Genomic DNA, 20,528 nt, shown 5'->3' with positions numbered 1-20,528 from the left:
ATCACTACTGTGAGGACTGCACAGAGACTCCTTCTTCTCCAGAGAATTCCCATTACTGAAGATTTGAGAGAAAGGACACAAAAGGGCTTTTTGTACACATTTAGATGTCCATTGTTCAGAAGAAATGACCTTTGAGGACCTAAGATGGTTTTTTCTCTCTCAGAGAATTGAAGGGAATGGAGCTTTCTAATCTAAAGTTGGTTCTTCTGGGGGAAAGTCTGTTTTAGTGAGGAAGAAACTCTGCCAGGAATCAGAATTCTATAGAGAAGAACCAGAGTTGGACTGTTTGTTCTTTGCAGGGCATGGCCAGTAGGTGGTGATCTTCTTCCCTAAATTTTTCTCATAATTTGAAGATTTGGTTCCTTTTTCTTTGTTTCTTCTTTCTTTGTATCTTTTCCCTTTCCTTTCCTTTCCTTTCCTTTCCTTTCCTTTCCTTTCCTTTCCTTTCCTTTCCTTTCCTTTCCTTTCCTTTCCTTTCCTTTCCTTTCCTTCTTTTTTTCAAAACAGCATTAAGTCATTAAACGAACATTCTCTTAATTTCTAGATATCAGAGGAGATTCTTATACATGTGACTTGCATTCAAACCTTGAACTAGTGGTTATACATTTTCAGAAAAAAATTCTAGTCAGAAGTAGGAAAAAACCAGTTGCACAGTGAGCAGCGCTGGTTAATGAGGTACAAATGAGCTGCACACACTGGGACTTTCTGCATCAGCAAGGATGACACAATGGCAGTGAAACTGAAAGGTGGGGTCTGGGACAACAGGGAGGTACTGGGAGTCTATTAGGGGGAAAGCTGTGTGTGTGTGCGCATGCGTACATAATTTTATATAGTGCGTACTGCTATTATGCATTGTATATACAGTGCATCGTGTACAATATATGCATTTATGTGTAGTTTGACTTTCAGTTTCTGTCTAGGACACAGATGCCTATATAATTTGTCAGCCTTCTTACTTAATATTGAATTCAGTGATTAATCTTGTGTGTGCAATGTTTCTAATGGCCAAAATCTTTAGGCAGTTCTGACACACAGCAAGGGCTTTCAGTGCCTCTACTGTCTATAATTTTCATTTATTCCTTTATCTTTCCTGATAAAAGAAAAGTGTTGGTGATAGAGCAAAAAGAAGTCTCCACTTCTGTTTTATTTCTTGTTTCTACTTTCCTAGAAAGAAAACCCTGGTGTTGGTTTGTGTCACTAAACCAAAAATATGATGTCATTGGAAATAAAAGCCAAAAAAGGAACTGATTCATCAACCAAACGACAAAGCAGTAGCAACAATTTTGGGATTAAGATAAAAATAACAAGGTCTATGGTAATTAAATAGAATAATGTTATGAAAAATGATTATATTTTCAAGTGATGTTCAGGTTCAATACAATTCAAATTAAACCTTTGTGGGAATGTGTGATCTTAGAGAACATAAGATGACCTGAAAGACCTTGCTAGAATAGCATGCTGGGTACCTTCCACTAGAAGGTTGTGTTGAATACTCCCTTCCCAGAATGTCCCAGCAAAACAGGCTTTACAAGAAAGCAAGGCAGGTGCAGATAATAACCAAGAATGTTTCAGTTCCCTCTTCTGGTGAATAAGACTTCACTCCAGACCATCAAAGCTGCTTAAGGAAGGTCATGAAAAGACACTTGCCTCTCTGGAAGGGAGAGGCTAATTACCATTTCTAAAGGGGGGAATGAAAAGGTCAGCTCGGGCCAACAATGGACTTAAACCAACTCATGTTGTTATCAAGGTCTACCCACATACTGTATAAAAAGTGTGTGTCTAGGAGATTTGGGGTTGCCTCTACCCTGATTGCAGAATGGCCCCAACACATCAGATCAATAAACATCATGCTTATTACATCGATCTCCACTCTGTGCTTCTGTGATTGGGACATCCTGGACATAAAATTCATCTGCTCTTACACCTTCAATAATGTTTCTCCCAGAAGCATCACTTTTAAAAATACATGAGGAATCATGAAGATACCAAAGAATAAAGGCATTTTGTGTTGTACTCATACTATCATAATACCCAATTTGAAATTACAGCTTATATGTAAGAGAAGGTTTCTACATTGGCCAACTTTTGCCACAGAAAGCTCTTTCAGTCCATGCCAATAAATACAGGGACCCACAATTGGTCACTGAGCAGAAAATAAAAGGTTGATTTCATGTCATCAAGGATCACTGCACAAGGGGAGGCAGAGTGCTTGTAATAAACAGATGCAGTGGATAAGGACAACAAAGCCGTGTTCTTGAACACAGTAGAGTTGTTATACAAATGTATGGAGAGTCACTATGACTGAGTAAATGCCAACCCAGACAAAAATCCCAGCTTGGAAAACAGTCAATTCTACCTGTAGATGAGGAACAATGGCAACTGGTAGCTGCTGGGAAAAAGACATTCAGTTATCCTCAGGGATAGGACCCCTGAGGGAGACTACTCCTGCTCCAAGAGATGGCACTGTACTGTGCATAAGTAGAAGGATCAAGAAGAAGGAGGAAAAGGAGTAGCAGGGTGGGGTGGGGGAGTAGGAGGTAGAAGAATGAAGTAGAAAAAGAGGAGAAAGGCACAAACAATTGAGAGGAAATAGTGTTGTTTCAAAAGATTAATTTTATAGGCCTTTCACTTTCCTCCTGGGATTTATTTCAAGGGCTGGTTCTTGAGGCTATTATGAATAGAGGTAATTCCTATTTTTTTTTCTTGGTCTGTTTGTCTGTGCTATATAGGCAGGATGACATTTTTCTTCATCTATATGTACTGCTGTACTTGATCTCACTCATACTTAGAACCCAAAACAGTTAAACTCATCGAAGATGAGAGTAGATGATTGGTACTGGAGGACAGGGAAGTCAGATGGAAGATTATTCCAGGAAATCCAGGAAATATTGTGTCAAAGAGGACTAAGGAATGTGACAGGAGCAAGATTATATGGCTTTCTACTGCACAGCATTGTGCTATAAATCTAGACAAATCCTAAATACTGGAGAGAAGTACAAATGAAGCTGTAAGTTTTGTGTAAATACTATGCACTATTCAATCTTATTTTTAGACATTGCTCATTTGTGTAATGTTTATGATGTACAGTACAATGTTTAAAACATTTAAAGTTTTTGAATACATATGAAAGTAACAAAGCAAAAGTGATTTATTGAGTAAAACGTAATTGAATACAAAACAATTTAATTACATATGATGGTTTGATATATTAAAGAAGATATAAGAGCAGACCTTGGGCACAAAATCTGCAGTCAGTCCCACAACACCCACAGGAAGCTCGACTCCCAGGCACTCTAACATGCCCAGGATCATAGGATCATAGGGGAGGAGGCCATAACTGCCCCAACATCAGGGAGTAACTGGAACAAGCAAGATCCAGGCACTCAGGAACCCTGCCTGGCCAGTGGTACAAGTTCCTTCTGGTCTGAGCCAGTGCCCTGAGCAGACCTTGGACACAAACTCTGCAGTTAGGCCCACAATATCCAGAGGAAACTCTACTCCCAGGTGCTCTAACGCACCCTGGATCATAGAATCACAGAATCCCATGATCACAGGATCACAGAGATAGCTGGACTCTGAGGAGTTCTGACACAACCAGAATCACAGGAGGGACAGGCTCTAGTCAGATACAGTGAGGGCAGGTAGCACTAGAAATAACCAGAAGGCAAGAGACAAGCATAAGAAGACAAGCAACAGAAATCAAGGTTACTTGGCATCATCAGAACCCAGTTCTCCCACCAAGCAAGTCATAGATACACCATCATACAGATCAGAAAGATGTAAATAGCAGAAGTACTATGGAAAGAAATGAGCCATGGTGGAGGTGTCCTACTTGTGATAGATTACTGCATCTCTCAACCCTCATCAGAAAAGGTTCCTTTTGCATTAGGTGGCCAGATTGGTCACTATGCAGGAATGAAGATTGCAGGAGTTATTGGTCCTAAGTAGGACATCTCTATTACACAATCCCTTCCCAAGGTTCAGGATTCGGAAGATGTAGTGGAGTGATTGTAAGAGTCAGAAAGAGAGGATGACAACAGCAAGAGTTTGTTCACAATACAACAGCACACTTGCACATATGAATTGATCATGGCTATGACTGCAGACTGGAAGACCTAGACACAACCCCTTCTTCAAACTGAGAAGACAGCAAGTATTCCTACTCCAAGATGAGTTCATATTAGCAATTGAGGTCTCTTGTCAAAGGGAATGACTCAGCCTCAGGAGTTAGGTCATTAAGAGGCTACCCATGATCTGCTAAATGGCCCTGTACTCATGTACATAAAGGCACACATTCCTGGACATGAACATGCTCATAGCTGATAAGTACTCATTTCCTTTCTCTGTTCTTAAATCTTTCATATTGGTGAAAAGCAGTGTGGGGGTCAAGCTTCATGTAAAACACTATGCATATGTAAGCATTTAATTGTTCATAGCTGTATTTTTCTCATCATTTTATACATATGGACTAAGTACTATAATTGTGTGCAAATTGGTTTTCTATCAGACACATTGTACCTTCTGTAGATACACAGAGCAGGAAACTGGCCACTATTTTCCTATCATAACCTTCTCAGTGGATTATTAGCACAGCCATATCCACGAAATATGGTAAGAGTCATGAAGCCAGCACCACTGTTTGACACAGTTCCAGCCAGATGAACCTAATGGGGCAGTTGCTGCCACTGTATCTCTCACTTTTGGATTTTTTCTCACTGTGCTGCATTCTTGAGGGCTTTCTGCATTTTCACTTTATGTCTTTTCCTGTGAAAATTATGTTGAGTCCTTTAAGTAAATCCGACAATTAATTTTATCTGGCCCTATTTGGAAGTCTCCTTTATTAAGCAAAAATAAACAGATAGCTACATGAGGCCATCACTTCAAAATCTTTTTGGGGTATCTGGCTCTGAGCAAATTCAGACAATACAATTAGTGCAGGATGAAGAGAGACCATTGACAAACTCTGACTGTCCGGGATAGTCAAGGCCATTCCTTACAATAATTTTATAGCTCTCTGAAATGTAGTTCAAAGATACATACTCATACATGGTAAACCTCTGGCTTAATAGAACCCAGTAAATAAGAATGAGTGAATAAAATAACCTTTTACTACTTTATAGTATAGATGATGAAACATATAGTAAAAGAAGTTAACTATTTATCTTTGCTGTTTATAAAAAGATCAATTCAGATATTTTGTGTTTGTCTGGGATGCTTCCGAACTGCATATACTGCCAGTCTAAAAACATATTGTCATATAATAAATGAGTTTGTTTTGAAGGAGACATTCTTCGGATTCTTTAGATTGGAGTTATAGGTATAATAGCAAAAATAAAGTCTGTTCTGCTTGTATTTCCTTTTTTATATTGGGTATTTTATTTATTTACATTTCAAATGTTATCCCATTTCTGGGTTTCCCCTCCAGAAACCCCTATCACATCTCTCTCCCCCTGCTTTTATGAGGGTGCTTGCCCACCCATTCCCAGCACCCTACCCTTGCATTCCCTTACAGTAGGGCATCGAGCCTTCACAGGACCAAGGGCCTCTCCTCCCATTGATGCCTGACAAGGCCATCCTCTGCTACATATGCAGCTGAAGCCATGGGTCCATCCATGTGTACTCTTTGGTTGGTGGTTTAGTCTGTGGGAGCTCTGCGGGGTCTGGTTAGTTGATATTATTGTTCTACCTATAGGGTTGAAAAACTCTCCATCTCCTCCAGTCCTTTCGCTAATTCCTCTATTGGTGACCCCATGCTCAGTCCAATGGTTGGCTGCAAGCATCCACATCTGTATATGTCAGGCTCTGGCAGAGCCTCTTGGGAGACAGCTATATCAGGCTCCTTTCAGCAAGCATTTCTTCACAACTACAATAATGAGTGGGTTTGGTGTCTTTATATGGGATGGATTCCCAGGTAGGGCAGTCTCTGGATGGACTTTCCTTCCATCTCTGCTCCACATTTTGTCTCCCTATTTCTTCCCATTAGTATTTTGTTACCCATTCTAAAAAGGACCAAAGGACCCACTTTGGTCTTCCTTCTTGAGCTTAATGTGGTCTGTGAATTACATTTTGGGTGTTCCGAGCTTTGGGGCTAATATCCACTTATCAGTGAGTGTTTGCCATGTGAGTTCTTTTGTGACTGGGTTACCTCAATCAGCATGGTATTTTCTAGTTCCATCCATTTGCCTAAGAATTTCATGAAGTCATTGTTTTTAATAGCTGAGTAGTACACCTTTGTGTAAATGTACCACATTTTCTGTATCCATTCCTGTTTTAAAAACAAAAAAAAAAAAAAAAAAAAATCTAGGTTCTTTCTACCTTCTAGTGATTATAAATAAGGCTGTGATGAACATAATGGAGTATGTGTCATTGTTATATGTTGGATCATCTTTTGGGTATATGCCCAGGAGTGGTATACCTGGATCCTCAGGTAATACTATGTCCAATTTTCTGAGGAATCGCCAGACTGATTTACAGAGTGGTTCTAGCGGCTTGCAGTCCCACCAACAATGGAGGAGTGTTCCTCTTTCTCTACATCCTCACCAGCATCTGCTGTCACTTGAGTTTTTGAACTTAGTCATTCTTACTGGTGTGAGGTAGAATCTCAGGGTTGTTTTGATTTGCACTTCCCTGATGACAAAAGATGTTTAACATTTCTTTAGGTGCTTCTCAGGCATTCGGTATTCCTCAGTTGAGAATTCTTTTAGCTCTGTTGCCCATTTTTTAATAGGGTTATTTGGTTCTCTGGAGTCTAACTTCTTGAGTTCTTTATATATATTGAATATTAGCCCTTTTTCAGATGTAAGATTGGTAAAGATCTTTTCCCAATCTGATGTTGTATCCTATTGACAGTCCTTTGCCTTACAGAAGCTTTGCAATATTATGAGGTCCCATTTTTCCATTCTTAATCTTAGAGCCTAAGCCATTGCTTTTCTGTTCAGGAAATTTTCCCCTGTGTCCATGTGTTCGAGGTGCTTCCCCACTTTCTGTTCTATTAGATTTAGTGTATCTGGTTTTATATGGAGGTACTTGATCCACTAGAACTTGAACTTTGTACAGAACATAAGAATGAATCGATTTGCATTCTTCTACATGCTGACCATGAGTTAAACCAGCACCATTTCTTGAAAATGCTGTCTTTTTTCCACTGGATGGTTTTAGCTCCTTTGTCAAAGATCAACTAACCATAGGTGTGTGGGTTCATCTCTGGGTCTTCAATTCTATTCCATTGATCTAACTTCCTGTTTCTGTACCAATACCATGCAGTTTTTATCACTATTGCTCTGTAGTACAGCTTGAGTTCAGGAATAGTGATTTTCCCCAGATGAGAATAGTTGAGAATAGTTTTGCTAATCTGACTTATTTGTTATCCCAAATGAATTTGAGAATTGCACTTTCTAACTCTATAAAGAATTGAGTTGTCATTTTTATGGGGATTGCATTGAATCTGTAGATTGCTTTTGACAAGATGACCATTTTTACTATATTAATCCAGCCAATCCTAAGAATGGGAGATCTTTCCACCTTCTGAGATCTTCAATTTCTTTCTCCAGAGACTTGAACTTCTTGTCATACAGATCTTTTACTTAGGTTAGAGTTGTACCAAGGTATTTTATATTATTTGTGACTCTTGTGAAAAGTGTCATTTCCCTAATTTATATCTCAGCCAGTTTATCCTTTGAGTAGAGAAAGGCTACAGATTTGTTTGATGTGACTTTATATTCAGCCACTTTGCTGAAGTTGTTTATCAGGTTTAGGAGTTCTCTGGTAGAATTTTGGGGGTTGCTTAAGTATCCTATCCTATCATCTGCAAATAGTGATATTTTGACTTCTTTCTTACAAATTTGGATCCCTTTGACCTCCTTTTGTTGTCTAATTGCTCTGGCTAGAACTTCAAGTACTATATTGAATAGGTAGGGAGAGAGTGGGCAGCCTTGTCTAGTCCATGATTTTAATGGGATTGCTTCAAGTTTCTCTCCATTCATGTTGATATTGGCTAATGGTTTGCTGTATATTGCTTTTATTATGTTTAGGTATGGGCCTTGAATTCCTGATTGTTCTAAGACTTTTGACATGAAGGGATGTTGAGTTTTGTCAAATGCCTTTTCAGCATGTAATGAAATGATCATGTGTTTTTTTTCTTTCAGTTTGTTTATGTAGTGGGTTATATTGATGGACTCCCATATATTGAACCATCCCTGCATCTCTGTGATGAAGCCTACTTGAATGTGGTGAATGATCATTTTAATCTGTTCTTGGATTTGATTTTCAAGAATTTTATTGATATTTTATTATTTTTTGCATCAATACTCATAAGGGAAATTGGTCTGAGGTTCTCTTTCTTTGTTGATTCTTTGTGAGGTTTTGGTATCAGTGTAACTATGGCTTCATATAACAAATGGGTAGTGTTCCTTCTGTTTCTATTTTATGGAATAGTTTGATGAGAATTGGTATTAGGTCTTCTTTGAAGGTCTGATAGAATTCTGCACTAAACCCATGTCCTGGGCTTTTTTTTTTAAGCTGGAAGACTTTTAATGACTGCTTCAATTTTTTTAGGGGCTACAAGGCTGTTTAGATGATTTATCTGGTCCTGATTTAACTTTGGTACTTGGTATCTGTCTAGAAAATTGTCTGTTTCATCCAAATTTCCCAGTTTTGTTGAGTATAGGCTTTTGTAGTAGGATCTGATTTTTTTTTAAATTTCCTCAGTTTCTGTTGTTATATCTCCCTTTTTATTATTGATTTTGTTACTTTGAATACTGTCTCTGTGCCCTCTGTTTAGTCTGGCTAAGAGTTTTATCTGTCTTGTTGATTTTCTCAAAAGAACCAGCTTCTGGTTTTGTTGATTTTTGTATAGTTTTTTTTTTTTTGTTGTTTCTACTTGATTGACTTCAGCCCTGAATTTGATTATTTCCTGCCATCTATTCCTCTTGGATGTATTTGCTTCTTTTTGTTCTAGAGCTTTCAAGTGTGCTGTTAAGCTGCTAGTATATACTCTCTCCAGTTTCTTTATGGAGCTGGGAATTTTCCTCCTTAGCACTGCTTTCATTGTGTCCCATAAGTTTGGGTATGTTGTAGCTTCATTTTCATTAAATTCTAAAAAGTCTTTAATCTCTTTCTTTAATTCTTCCTTGACCAGGTTATCATTGAATAGGGCGTTGTTCAGCTTCCATGTGTATGTGGGTTTCTTTTGTTTTTGTTGCCTTTGAAGATCAGCCTAAGTCTGTGGTGATCTGATAGGATGCATGAGTTTATTTCAATCTTCTTGTATCTGTTGAGGCCTGTTTTGTGACCGATTATATAGTCAGTTTTGAAGAAGGTACCATGAGGTGCTGCAAAGAAGGTATATTCTTTTGTTGAAATGTTCTATAGAGATCTATTAAATATATTTGGTTCACAACTTATGTTAGTTTTTCTGTGCTTCTGTTTAGTTTGTGTTTCCATGATCTATCCATTGATGGGAGTGGGGTGTTGAAGTCTCCCACTATTATTGAGTGAGGTGCTATGTGTGCTTTGAGCTTTAGTAAAATTTCTTTTATTAATGTGGGTGCCCTTGCAGTTGGAGCATAGTTGTTCAGAATTGAGAATTCTTCTTGGTAGGATTTTCCTTTGATAAGTATGAAGTGTCCTTCCTTATCCTTTGTGAAAACTTTTGGGATGTTGATTTTATTTGATATTACAATGGCTATTCCAGGTTGTTTCTTGGGACCATTTGCTTGGGAAATTGTTTTCCAGCCCTTTACTCTGAGGTAGTGTCTGGCTTTGACACTGAGATGTGTTTCCTGTATGCAGCAAAATGCTGGGTCCTATTTACATATTCAGTCTGTTAGTCTATGTCTTTTTATTGGGGAATGGGTTCACTGATGTTAAGAGATATTAAGGAATAGTTTGTTTGGCTATCTTTCTTGCTTTTTCTGAGGTGTAGTTTCCCTCCTTGTGTTGGCGTTTTCCTTCTATTATTCTTTGTAGGGCTGGATTTGTGGAAAGATATTGTTTAAATTTGGTTTTGTCATAGAATATCTTGGTTTCTCCATCTATGCTAATTGATAATTTTGCTAGGTATAGTAGCTTGAGCTATTGATCAAGCTTGTCCTGTGCTTTAATAGTAGAACAATTGGATGTTCTTCCCCTGAACATTGCTGAGAGAGCAGCACTCAGAGGAGATAAGGAATCCATAAGTGGAGGGAGGGAGTCAGACCCAGATGGTCCAGAGAATTTCTTAGCTCTGACTATCTAGCAACCAGATCACTTCTGAAGCTCTGTTTAGAAACCAGACTGCATTTTTAATTATACAGGTTTCACAGAACAAAGACAGACTCATGATTATCTAAGAAGTACAGATTGTGAGTTTGATTTTTCAACATATCCTTGTACAACTATATAAGGATCAATACAAATGAATGAGGATGTCTATTTCATCAGTACCATGAGAGTCAATGCTCAGATGATGACCTTGAGGCCCTCCTGCTGGTTGTTTTCAACATCTCTAGCACAATATGTGATGTTAACTGTTAGGCATTGTCACACTGTGAATTATCCAAATCTGAAAATCAAGGTAGATATTTACAGTGCATCCTGAAGTTAACATGTTGTCTGTCTCATTGAAAGAGAAGGCACTGTTTTAAAGTCAATGTTATGCACCTGATACTGGCTTAGGTTCTGAATATTTTGATGTAGCAATTTCACCTTATTTCCACACTCCAGTTTTGTTGTGAAAACATTGTGCTATGGGGAGACTTTAAGCAGAAAAATAGATATTTTTCTTTAGACCACTCAACTCTCAGTTGGAAACATACTTGCATCCTACTTTCTCCAACCTTTCAAGTGAGGTAAGCATGATGATGGGCTATAATGGATGTGTCCTGAATGAAAATAGCAAACCATCTAGGATTCTCTCCCCAACTCCACAAAAGATGACTGAGAGAATGTTCAGGGTTGGAGAAGTATATAGTGTCCCTTGCATTTTAAAATTCATTTGGGAAAGTTTTTACATGTGTTTCACAGTACATAATAAATACATAGCAATTGTGCATTCAATCACCACAAAAGAAATTAATTTTTAAAAAGAAGTCAGCACATGAAATTGGGAAGGAATACTGGAGTTCTAAAGGATACATTTTATACATATATCAAATCCTTGCTTAGGTTTGATCCAAAGAATATTTCTTGAGACTTTTATGACTTGGTTTGATTCCAGATTTCTTTTAAGGATATATGTCATGTGTCACTGCATAGCCAGGATAGTTATTACAGTGTGCTGCATTTTCATACTATGCATATGACTTCACTGATATTTGTTCTTCTAATCATTTAAACACTCCTAGGAATTGAGAGTAGATAGAGTCAGGGAATGTGGAAGCTGCTAAAGTCTGTGGAATCCTTTTCAAAGTGTACTAAGTCACAATGAAGGGAATCTAGCCAGTCTGAGCATGGCAAACAGGGCTCTGGCAAACCTTGCCCTTCTCCTCCAATCCCTCTGCTTTGCTATAAGTCATTAGATGAGAATTGTAATACTTGCCATCAAGGGCTATTCCCTTATCTGTCTACTTCATTCACCTAAGCATGACTACCAAGGTCCAGCTATTAAAGCAGAAAACCAGCAAACAAAAGCCCCTGTGGCTGCCTCAATTAAGCTGTACAATATTAAACACCTCATCCTAACATGGGTTTTCTTTTCCCTTTTACTTTTATAAACTTCCATTTGTCTATGGGCCCTGTTTGTCTCCTCTCTATCCAGAGGCAGGTTTTTGTCCCTCCACCCCTAGGACAAGTATTTCTGCCTTGTTCCCTTCCCCTTCTTTCTAGTCCTCTATAACCTGCCTTTTTCTCTTACTGTCCTTTGTCTTCCAGGTCAAATAAATCACCTTTGTACTGAGAACTTGATTGTGGAGGGTCTTTTACACATACAAGTCCCTTTATACAGTTTGACAGGGGTTATATTATGCCTTATCCCTGCACAGAATGCTGTATTTACATTCAGAAGTATATGATACACAGGCAAAAGGAAAGACTTAGGAATCAACCATGAATGAAGGAGAAGCAAGAGACAAATCTATCTAATTGTCTGAAAACGATGCAATGTCACATGCATCTACCATACTTGGCAAATTGATTATGTATATAACTTCTTTACTGAAAAGCTCAGCGGTTAAGAGCGCCAACTGCTCTTCTGAAGGTTCTGAGTTCAAATCCCAGCAACCACATGGTGGCTCACAACCATCTGTAATGAGATCTGATGCCCTCTTCTGGTGTGTCTGAAGACAGCTACAGTGTACTTACATATAGTAAATAAATCTTTTTAAAAAAATACCAGTGTAAAGAATGAAATTGTTTAAATAATTTAATAATGAGAAAACAAAACGAGTTATATTTAGTAATAATTTATGCAAAAGCATAACTACCAAATTATGCTGCAATATATGTTACATCACATAAATAGTTAAATAAGTGAATAAATAAACACATAAATAAATAAATTAATACATACATACATACACACATAACAACCAAATGGAAGGAAGAAGTGCCTTTACAGAAATATTAAGGCAAATTGTTTGAATTCCTGCCAAAATGAGTAACAGTTTTGAGATGGCAGAGATATGAGTAGAGAGGTACAGTGTTCTAGTCTGGAAGAGTCCTCTACACTTTGGCTCAGGACTCATTTCTCTTCTCTCAGTCTTCCCAGCACATTGGCAGAGGAAGACAGGGCTCTCCAGACTTCTGCTCTGACCACCTCCCAGGCACAGGGACTGTGTTTCTTCTCTCTCAGGTACACAGTGATCCTGTGGAAGTATTTCCTCACAGCCAGCAGGGAGTCTTCCTGGGTCAGGGGAAGTTCCTGCACCCCCACCTCCTGCATCAGACAGCCTTGCAGGTCGTTGAGCTGCTGATGGAGGTCATTGCAGAATGAGTCTAGGAGGGTTGCATTCCAAGCAGCAGATGAGTCCTTTGATGTGAAGAGGGTCAGGATCTGCTGGGTCAGCTCTTGTAGGACAGGGATGGCTTGAGCCTCCTGGATATGCTGGGCATCCACCTTCTCCTGGGGGAATCCAAAGTCCTTTCTGTACTTCAGGCAGGAGAGAGGGGAGAGTCTCCTCATTTGTATCAAGAGTGTCAAGGTTCTCTTGTTCCCGAGGTTATGAGTCTGAGGCAGGTCACATCCTAGAGAGCAGGTTGACCAGTAGCTCATCACTGTCAGGACCATCAGGAAAGCGCAGAGCCTAGCCATGGTGAATGTTGCCAATGCTTCTGATCTTCTGGACTGTTTGGTCCTGATCCTTCTCCTCTAGGTTCTCTGATGACCATACTGGGTGAATGTGTCTTAAATAGGGCAAACACTAGTTTTTACTTTCTGAATGCCCTCCTCTAACTTTCCAATTGTCCTTTCACTTTCTTTAACTCATTCTCTACTTGTGTCAAGGGATTTTTCTCAACCATTGTAGTTTTCATTATTGTTTCCTCTTTCACTGCTCCCCACCAAAAGCTGTTCTACACTTTTTCTTTTCCTAATTTTAATTTTCATTAACTGTTATAGAACAAATAAACTGTCTTTGTTTGAAATTTACATATTTATTATAAATCAAAATTTCCTTTAAAAAAAATCTATAAATGTTAACTAAATTTATTTTACATTTAATTTTTGTTTTATTTATATTGCTTACAAAGTATTTAAATCATAATATAAGATAGGTCTGAAAATTCTCTCAATTATACTTTAAAATGTTTAAAGCCCTAAAATAGGGTTCTTCAATTTACCTTCATTAAATGTAATATAAATTTATATAAGGCTTAATTTAATAATCACTGCTATTTATCTGATACTTTAGTGCCATCAAGAAGATGCAGGGTCCAAAGAAGCTTGCTGTTAAACTTGATGAGCTGAGTGTGATTCCTAGAACACATGACTGCAGTAGGGAACCAATGCATGCACAGGAACCCTCATCAAACATTCACAACACTGCAGGCTGTGCATGTGCACGCGCTCGCTCTGTGTGTGTGTGTGTGTGTCTATCTTTCTCTCTCTTCCTCCCTTCCTCCCTTCTAGCCTCTCTCTTTGTCTACCTTTCTTTCACACACACACACAATCACACATTCAGACACTCATTCATTTGTGACAAAGGCATCCGATGTGTACTGTGAACCTCAGTCTGCATTTTTCTCTGACATACTGAATTCTTCAAGTCTAAAATTTCTTCTCTTTGTTTATAGCAACTTTTCCATGAGTTTCTCTTTCATTGCATAGAATGTTGCTCTGGTTTTATTTGTTTTATTTATACTGACTGTTTTCAAATCTTTTTCAAGCAATTCAGAACTTTGCTTTTCCTCTCAGAAATCTACCAGGGTCTTGTACATCCTTGACTTCGAAGCACATGACAAAAGACATCCCGGTTGACTTTTAATTCCAACCGACCAGTATTCATACCTCAGTGTCTACTTGGAGATCCTCATTTTCCTTCTGTTCTCTTTGTGTCAATTCACAGGATTGAAAAGCCAGCATGACTAGTCTAGCTCAATAAACTGAAGATTTAGAAACTCTGCCTTACTTATTTCATTTCCTGAAACAAACAGCACAATCTCCCTTTTTTTACAAGTTAAATACCAGTATCATTATTTGTCACTGATTTTTTTTCTAAATGTCATTAATTATGTCTCATACTTTTGCAAACACAAGTATTGTAAATTTTTAGAGACTTACTTGATGATTAAAATATGCAATATAGCTGAGTCATGAACTTCTTGCAGTAATTGATGCAGTAGCTGATTGGTGTCTCAGAATCCAAGAGGCCTGTAGAATGTAAATGCCTGAAGAGGAGTACATGCCTATAATCCTGACACTGAAGAGGAGATACAGACATGTACCTGAAATACTGTTCTAGTCATTGTTTTCTAGAGTAGCTGAATTTATAGAAAGAATTTCTCTCTTGTACTCTCTTTCTCTCTCTCCATATATGTGTGTGTGTGTGTGTGTGTGTGTGTGTGTGTGTGTGTTTGTAAAATATACACTCACATGTATACTTGTATGCCTGGTGTTAGGATAGCTTAAGGATGTGATCCAGCCAATTCAAAAAATGTCTGCCTATGAGCACAAGTTCAAAGAATCCAGTAATCATTCACTTGGGTGGATTTCTTAGCTGGCATTCACTATGTGCCAGATTCCAATACCATTAGGCTCTAATGCCAGTGAAGGAATGGATTGCTGGCAAGGAAAAAGCACACAGGAAACAGCAAAAGCATCTTTCCTTCATGGACTTACATAGGCTTCCAAGAGAAGGCCTGGCTCATAGCACAGGTGAGTCTTCACACCTCAAAGATCCAAATTAAAGCTTTGTCTTCCCATTTTAGAGATCTTGATTAGAGTAGATTTTCCCACTCTGAGTTGAGCAAAACTAGGTCACAGATGTGCCCCTAACTTTTGGCCTTTCGGTTAATTCAACATTTAGTCAAGTTGACATCCAAGAACAGCTAGCACAAGCCCACTGGCCAGTCAGGCAGACAGAAATGGTGAGCCCTTGCTTAACTGAAAGATCCATTCACAGAAAATGAAGGAAAACCTGACGTTGACTGACATCTGGCACCACTGTATGCACATGCAAACGTGAACACACAGCATGTGTGTACAATAGGGATTTTCCAATCTAAGACATGTAACAACTATATGTTGCAGTTAATTAAAATTAACTATTTATTATACATAAAGTGAGTACAAGGTCTATAGCAATACTGAAAAATAAAAGAAGTGGTACAGGTGTCACCAGCCTTGAACTCAAAATGTATTACAGACATACAATGATGAAAAGACCTTAAGTTTGGAATATAAACACATGATTGATCTACGAAATCCAATAGAAGATCCAGCCATAATTCTTTACACTTACTGAAATTTCATTTTTAAGAAAGAATACAAATGTACACACAGGAAATAGGAGACCATCTTCAGTGAGTGGTGGTGATCTAATTAGATGGTTGCCTCTAAAAGAATAATTAATAGATTCATATTAATTATGCTGTAAAATACCGAACTGCATAGTATCAAGGACCTTGATGTATGACTTGATACACATAATCTGATAAAGGAGAATATGGTGAGTAGGCTTCACCATATTGGCAAGTGCAAAGAGTTTTAGCTCTGCTGACCTGTGCATATGCATGTGTGTATGGAAGACAGAGATGGGTGTCAGGTATGCTCTATTGCTCTCTTCCTGATGCCTTTCTCACAGTGCCTCACACTGGTCTTGAAGCTCACTGATCTAGCTGGGATGTTTGCCAGATCATTGGGTAGACTTCCTCCCTTAGTTAAGATGTTTCTCTGTCCTGGTTTGCATCAGTGAGTACTGATCACTGCAGCTCAGCAATAGCAGACACAGAGACCTGGATATGGCCATGTTCACACTCTCAATCCTGAAACTTGACAAACTTGGCAGTCTCCAGCGTACACAGTGTTACTGTGCACAGATATGTCTTCATGCTGTGTGGTGCTCATTGATTCTAAGGTCCTTTTTGTATGAACTGAGTGTTCATTGAATCAAATCTGTTTATGAGTGCAGGAATGATATAGTCCAGTAGTTTGTCACCTACTGCATTCTCCTGTCTCAGTCCTTCAATTTCTCTGTCTTTATTCCTACAGTTTATTTATTAAAGATGAGGTATTAAATTAATAAAGATGAGAAGAAACTCAATACAACATCACATATTTTCTGAGCGGGTTTATATGTGGAGCTATTTCATAACATTTTTATGATATGAGCATGATGAAAGTTACACTAAAATAACAAACAAATAAACAATACAGGTAGTCATGTAACAGGTTTAGAAGTCACAGCAACAGTCATTTATCCAATAACTATAATCCCCAACACAGTCTGCTTCAATTACCAGATCTGCAGCTCACCTTGATATCACTTGATTTTCTGCAAATACACAGATCACCAATATATGTCCCTATTACATATAATGTTTTAAAATATTTCTCTGCTCCCACTGAAGAATCAGACATGACAACGCTCATATGAGCATGCTCATCACCCAAAGAGACAGAAACATCTATCTCCTGACCACAGAATCAGGGGGAAAAAACTCAAGGATGAATTGTTTTAATTGATAGGTTAGTCTTAAGAGGAGTTGATGAAGTGCTAGCACATCCTTGGTAGTCCTACATGCAGATACACATTTCATTCATCTGTTCCAGTGTCCTTCAAAACTCAAAAACTCTGAGGGTCAAGAGCCCCTGATATGTTGAGCCATGTGTCTGTAAATCACAGACTTTGACCCAATAGACATATGAACTAACTATTCTGCTTCAATTTAGAGTGACCATGGCCTGGTCACAGATTCACATTGCACTATGTGCATGTGCCATTGTGGAGTAGGTTACCTGGACTATTGAGGTCACAGATCAAAAGACAGTCATAAATCAGTGCATTGACTGAATCAGTGATTGCTGCAGAGCAGCAGGTGAAGAATTTCTTCTATCACATGCTATCTTACAGAATTCCTAGCTTGTGGTTGGTTGTCTCAGTTTCACAATGCATTTCCTACTGATCAAAAGGATGTGAATTTGTCTGTGAATCCCTACTACTTGACTGCACACAGACCCCTCATTCTAGAGATCGCATTGTTTATAGGAGGCTAGAGGGAAAGGACACAAAAGACCTTGTTATGCATACTTACTCATCTGTGCATTGTTCAAAAGACACGGCCTGGGGAACTGAGAATGTTTCCCTTCCGAAGATGAATTTGAAGGGAATGGACTCTTCCTGAAGTCGTTCATCTGGGGAAAAGTGTGTTTTAGTGTGGAGGAAACTCTGCCAGGGAACAATTCTGTAAAGAACTTGCCAGAGTTGGATTAGGTTTGTTCTTTGCAGCCCAAGCCAGTAGGTGGAGCACTTCTTCTCTAAAACTGTCTCATAATTGAATATTAGGTTTCCTTTTCCTTTCTCTCTTTTCTTCCTTTCTTCTTTTTTTCCTTTCTTTCTTCCTTTCTTCCTTCCTTTCTTTTTCTTTCTTTGCGTTTTTTGTTTTTCTTCTTTTTCGTTGAAACAGAAAGCATTAGGTGTCTAGAAGATCATTGTCTAAGGTCTAAAATTAAGAGGAACTTCTTATACATGAGAGTTTCACTGATGCCTTGAACTCATTCATTCTGGTTTTGACTGTGGTCATGTGTTTTCAGAAGAAAAAAAAAACTCCAGTCAGGAATCAAGATGAAATAGACAGCAACTGTACAGTGAGCAGAGCTGGGTAATGGGGAGAGAATGAGGAACGCACACTAGGGCTTTCTGGATCAGGAAGGGGGAGACAAGGACAGTGACACTGAAAGATGGGATCTGGGACAGCAGGGAGGTACTGGGAGTCTATCCGAGAGAAAGCTGTGTGTGCACACATATGTACATATACATACATATGTAAAATTAATGGTATATGCATCATATACACAGGACATCATATATGATATATACATATATCTGTAATTCCATTTTAGTTTCAGTCTAACACATTGAAACCTATATAATATATTTGTCAGCCATCAATTCTTATTGAATATTGAATTCAGTGATTAGTCTTCCATACCCAATGTGTCTAATGGCATAGATGTTCAGTTACTTGTGATAGACAGCAAGGGTTCTCAGTCCCTCAACTGTCTGTACTTTCCCATTAACACTTTCTTCTTTCCTGGGGTGTTGGTTTCATGTTCAATGTCTCCAATTCTGTTCTCTACACTCCTAGAAAGAAAACCTTGATGCTGGTTTGTGGCATTGAACCAAAAATATGATGTCGATGGAAATGAAAGCTGAAAAAGGAACTGATGTGTCATCTAAAGGACAAAGTAGTAGCAAAAATGTTAGGTACTAAGAAAATAAGCGCAAGCTTTATGGCCATTAATAAGATCATGTGATGAAAGTGACTATACTTTCAGGTGATCAATGCAACCCACATAAAACTTTTAGTAAAATTAATCTCAGAAGTTTCATGTTTAAAATACATTTGGAGCCATGAAGGTAACAAAGAATGAAAGCAGTGCTGTGTTCATACTGTCACAATACCTGATTTGAAATTAGAGCTTACATTATAGAGAGGGTTCCTGTGCAGGCCAACACTTATCACAGATCCCTATTGCAGTCCAAGCTAGTGAACAGAGAGACTCACAACTGGTCACTGACAGAAAATAATGGGCTGATTTCTTGGCCTCAAGGATGATTGAAGAAGAGGGAGTAGAAGAATTGGAAGAGCAAGAGGCAGTATGGATGACTGCAGCAAAGCTATGTTCTTAGACACAAGAGGGTAGTTATTCATGTGAACTGAGAGTGGCTATGACTGAATGAACAAGACCAAGCCAGACAAAACATCAGCTTGGAAAAATAGAGGCAATTCCACCTCCAGTTGAGGAACTATATCAACTGATGAGTGTTGGGAGAATGAGATTCAGGTATCCTCAGGAAGGGGCTCTGAGAGCAGCTACCCATGCTCCACAAGCTGGTGATGTACCCTGCTCAAAGAAGATGAAGCAAAAGTAGCAGGATAAGAATGATGGTGAGGAGGAGAAGCAGGAAGAGGAGGAAGAGGAGGAAGAGGAGGAGGAGAGTGAAGAACAGTAACAGAAAAAGAAGTAGAAAATGGGATGAAGCAAGGTCCAGGAAATAGAGAAGGAAGAGTGGTGTTTCAAAGGGTAATTTTAGAGTCATTTCACTTTTCTGGTGGGAATTATTCGCAGGACTGGTTTATGAGGCTATTATGAGTGGAGTTTATTCCCAGGTTCTTCTTGTCTTGCTTTTCTCTGCTATATTGGCAGGCTACTCATTTTTCTTGATCTCTTCTCCATTACTTTACATGATCTCACTCATATTTAGAACCCAGAACAATTAAACTCATTAATGATAAGAGTGGATTGGTATGACATCTGGGAAATCAGATGCTGAATTGATCTAGCAAATATTTGGTCAAAGTGGAACAAGGAATACGACAGGAACAAGATTCTTTTTCTCTCTACTGCACAGCATGCTGTCTATACATCCAGTGCATACTGGAAAGAAAACATAAAAATATTTAAGGATTGTCTAAATACTGTACAGTGTATGTGTCTATCTTCTCTGATATTTGGAAACTGTTTATTTGTACAATATTTATAGTGTAGGCTTTAATGTTAAAAATATTTGGTAATGTTAGAGATAGAAAATTAACTAATCCAAAGTGCCTTCTAAAGCAAGTTTATTTGAATATAAAATAAGTTTAATAAAAATGATAAATTGTTTTATGAAAAATATGAGATTGAAATATTTAACATAAATACCTTAAATTATATTAATAGCATAAATAAATAAATAAATAAATAAATAAATAAATAAATAAATAAATAAAAACAAATGAGTGCAGATAAAGGCGTGGTTTTACATACTGAAAACAATTACTCAATATTGTGAAATAATAGGCAGCTTGATTGTATTCATACTGAAGGTAATGAGAGTTTTTAAAGGAGAGCTTATAAAGTGAGATGCAGTGTTCTAGTCCAGGGGAGGTCTCTCCACACTTTGTCTCAGGAC

General features: G+C 38.2%; 1 protein-coding gene across 1 annotated transcript; it reads right to left on the bottom strand.

Annotated features, from left to right (window-relative positions):
* Positions 1–12,655: 12,655 nt before the first annotated feature.
* On the bottom strand, positions 12,656–13,225 carry LOC110292975 (interferon alpha-1). The gene has a single exon (XM_021160679.1). The coding sequence runs from the start codon at positions 13,223–13,225 to the stop codon at positions 12,656–12,658; it is 570 nt and encodes a 189-aa protein (XP_021016338.1).
* Positions 13,226–20,528: the final 7,303 nt, after the last annotated feature.

Source organism: Mus caroli, unplaced genomic scaffold (genome assembly GCF_978045245.1).
Source record: "Mus caroli unplaced genomic scaffold, Mus_caroli_1 scaffold_6, whole genome shotgun sequence".
In the NCBI taxonomy this organism is placed as follows: Eukaryota; Metazoa; Chordata; class Mammalia; order Rodentia; family Muridae; genus Mus; species Mus caroli.
Note: the sequence above shows the minus strand (reverse complement) of the source record. Positions and strands in the feature narration are given on the sequence as shown.

Excerpts from the sequence above, each read along its gene's own strand:
- LOC110292975 (XM_021160679.1), bottom strand. The coding sequence starts at position 13,225 with ATGGCTAGGCTCTGCGCTTTCCTGATGGTCCTGACAGTGATGAGCTAC.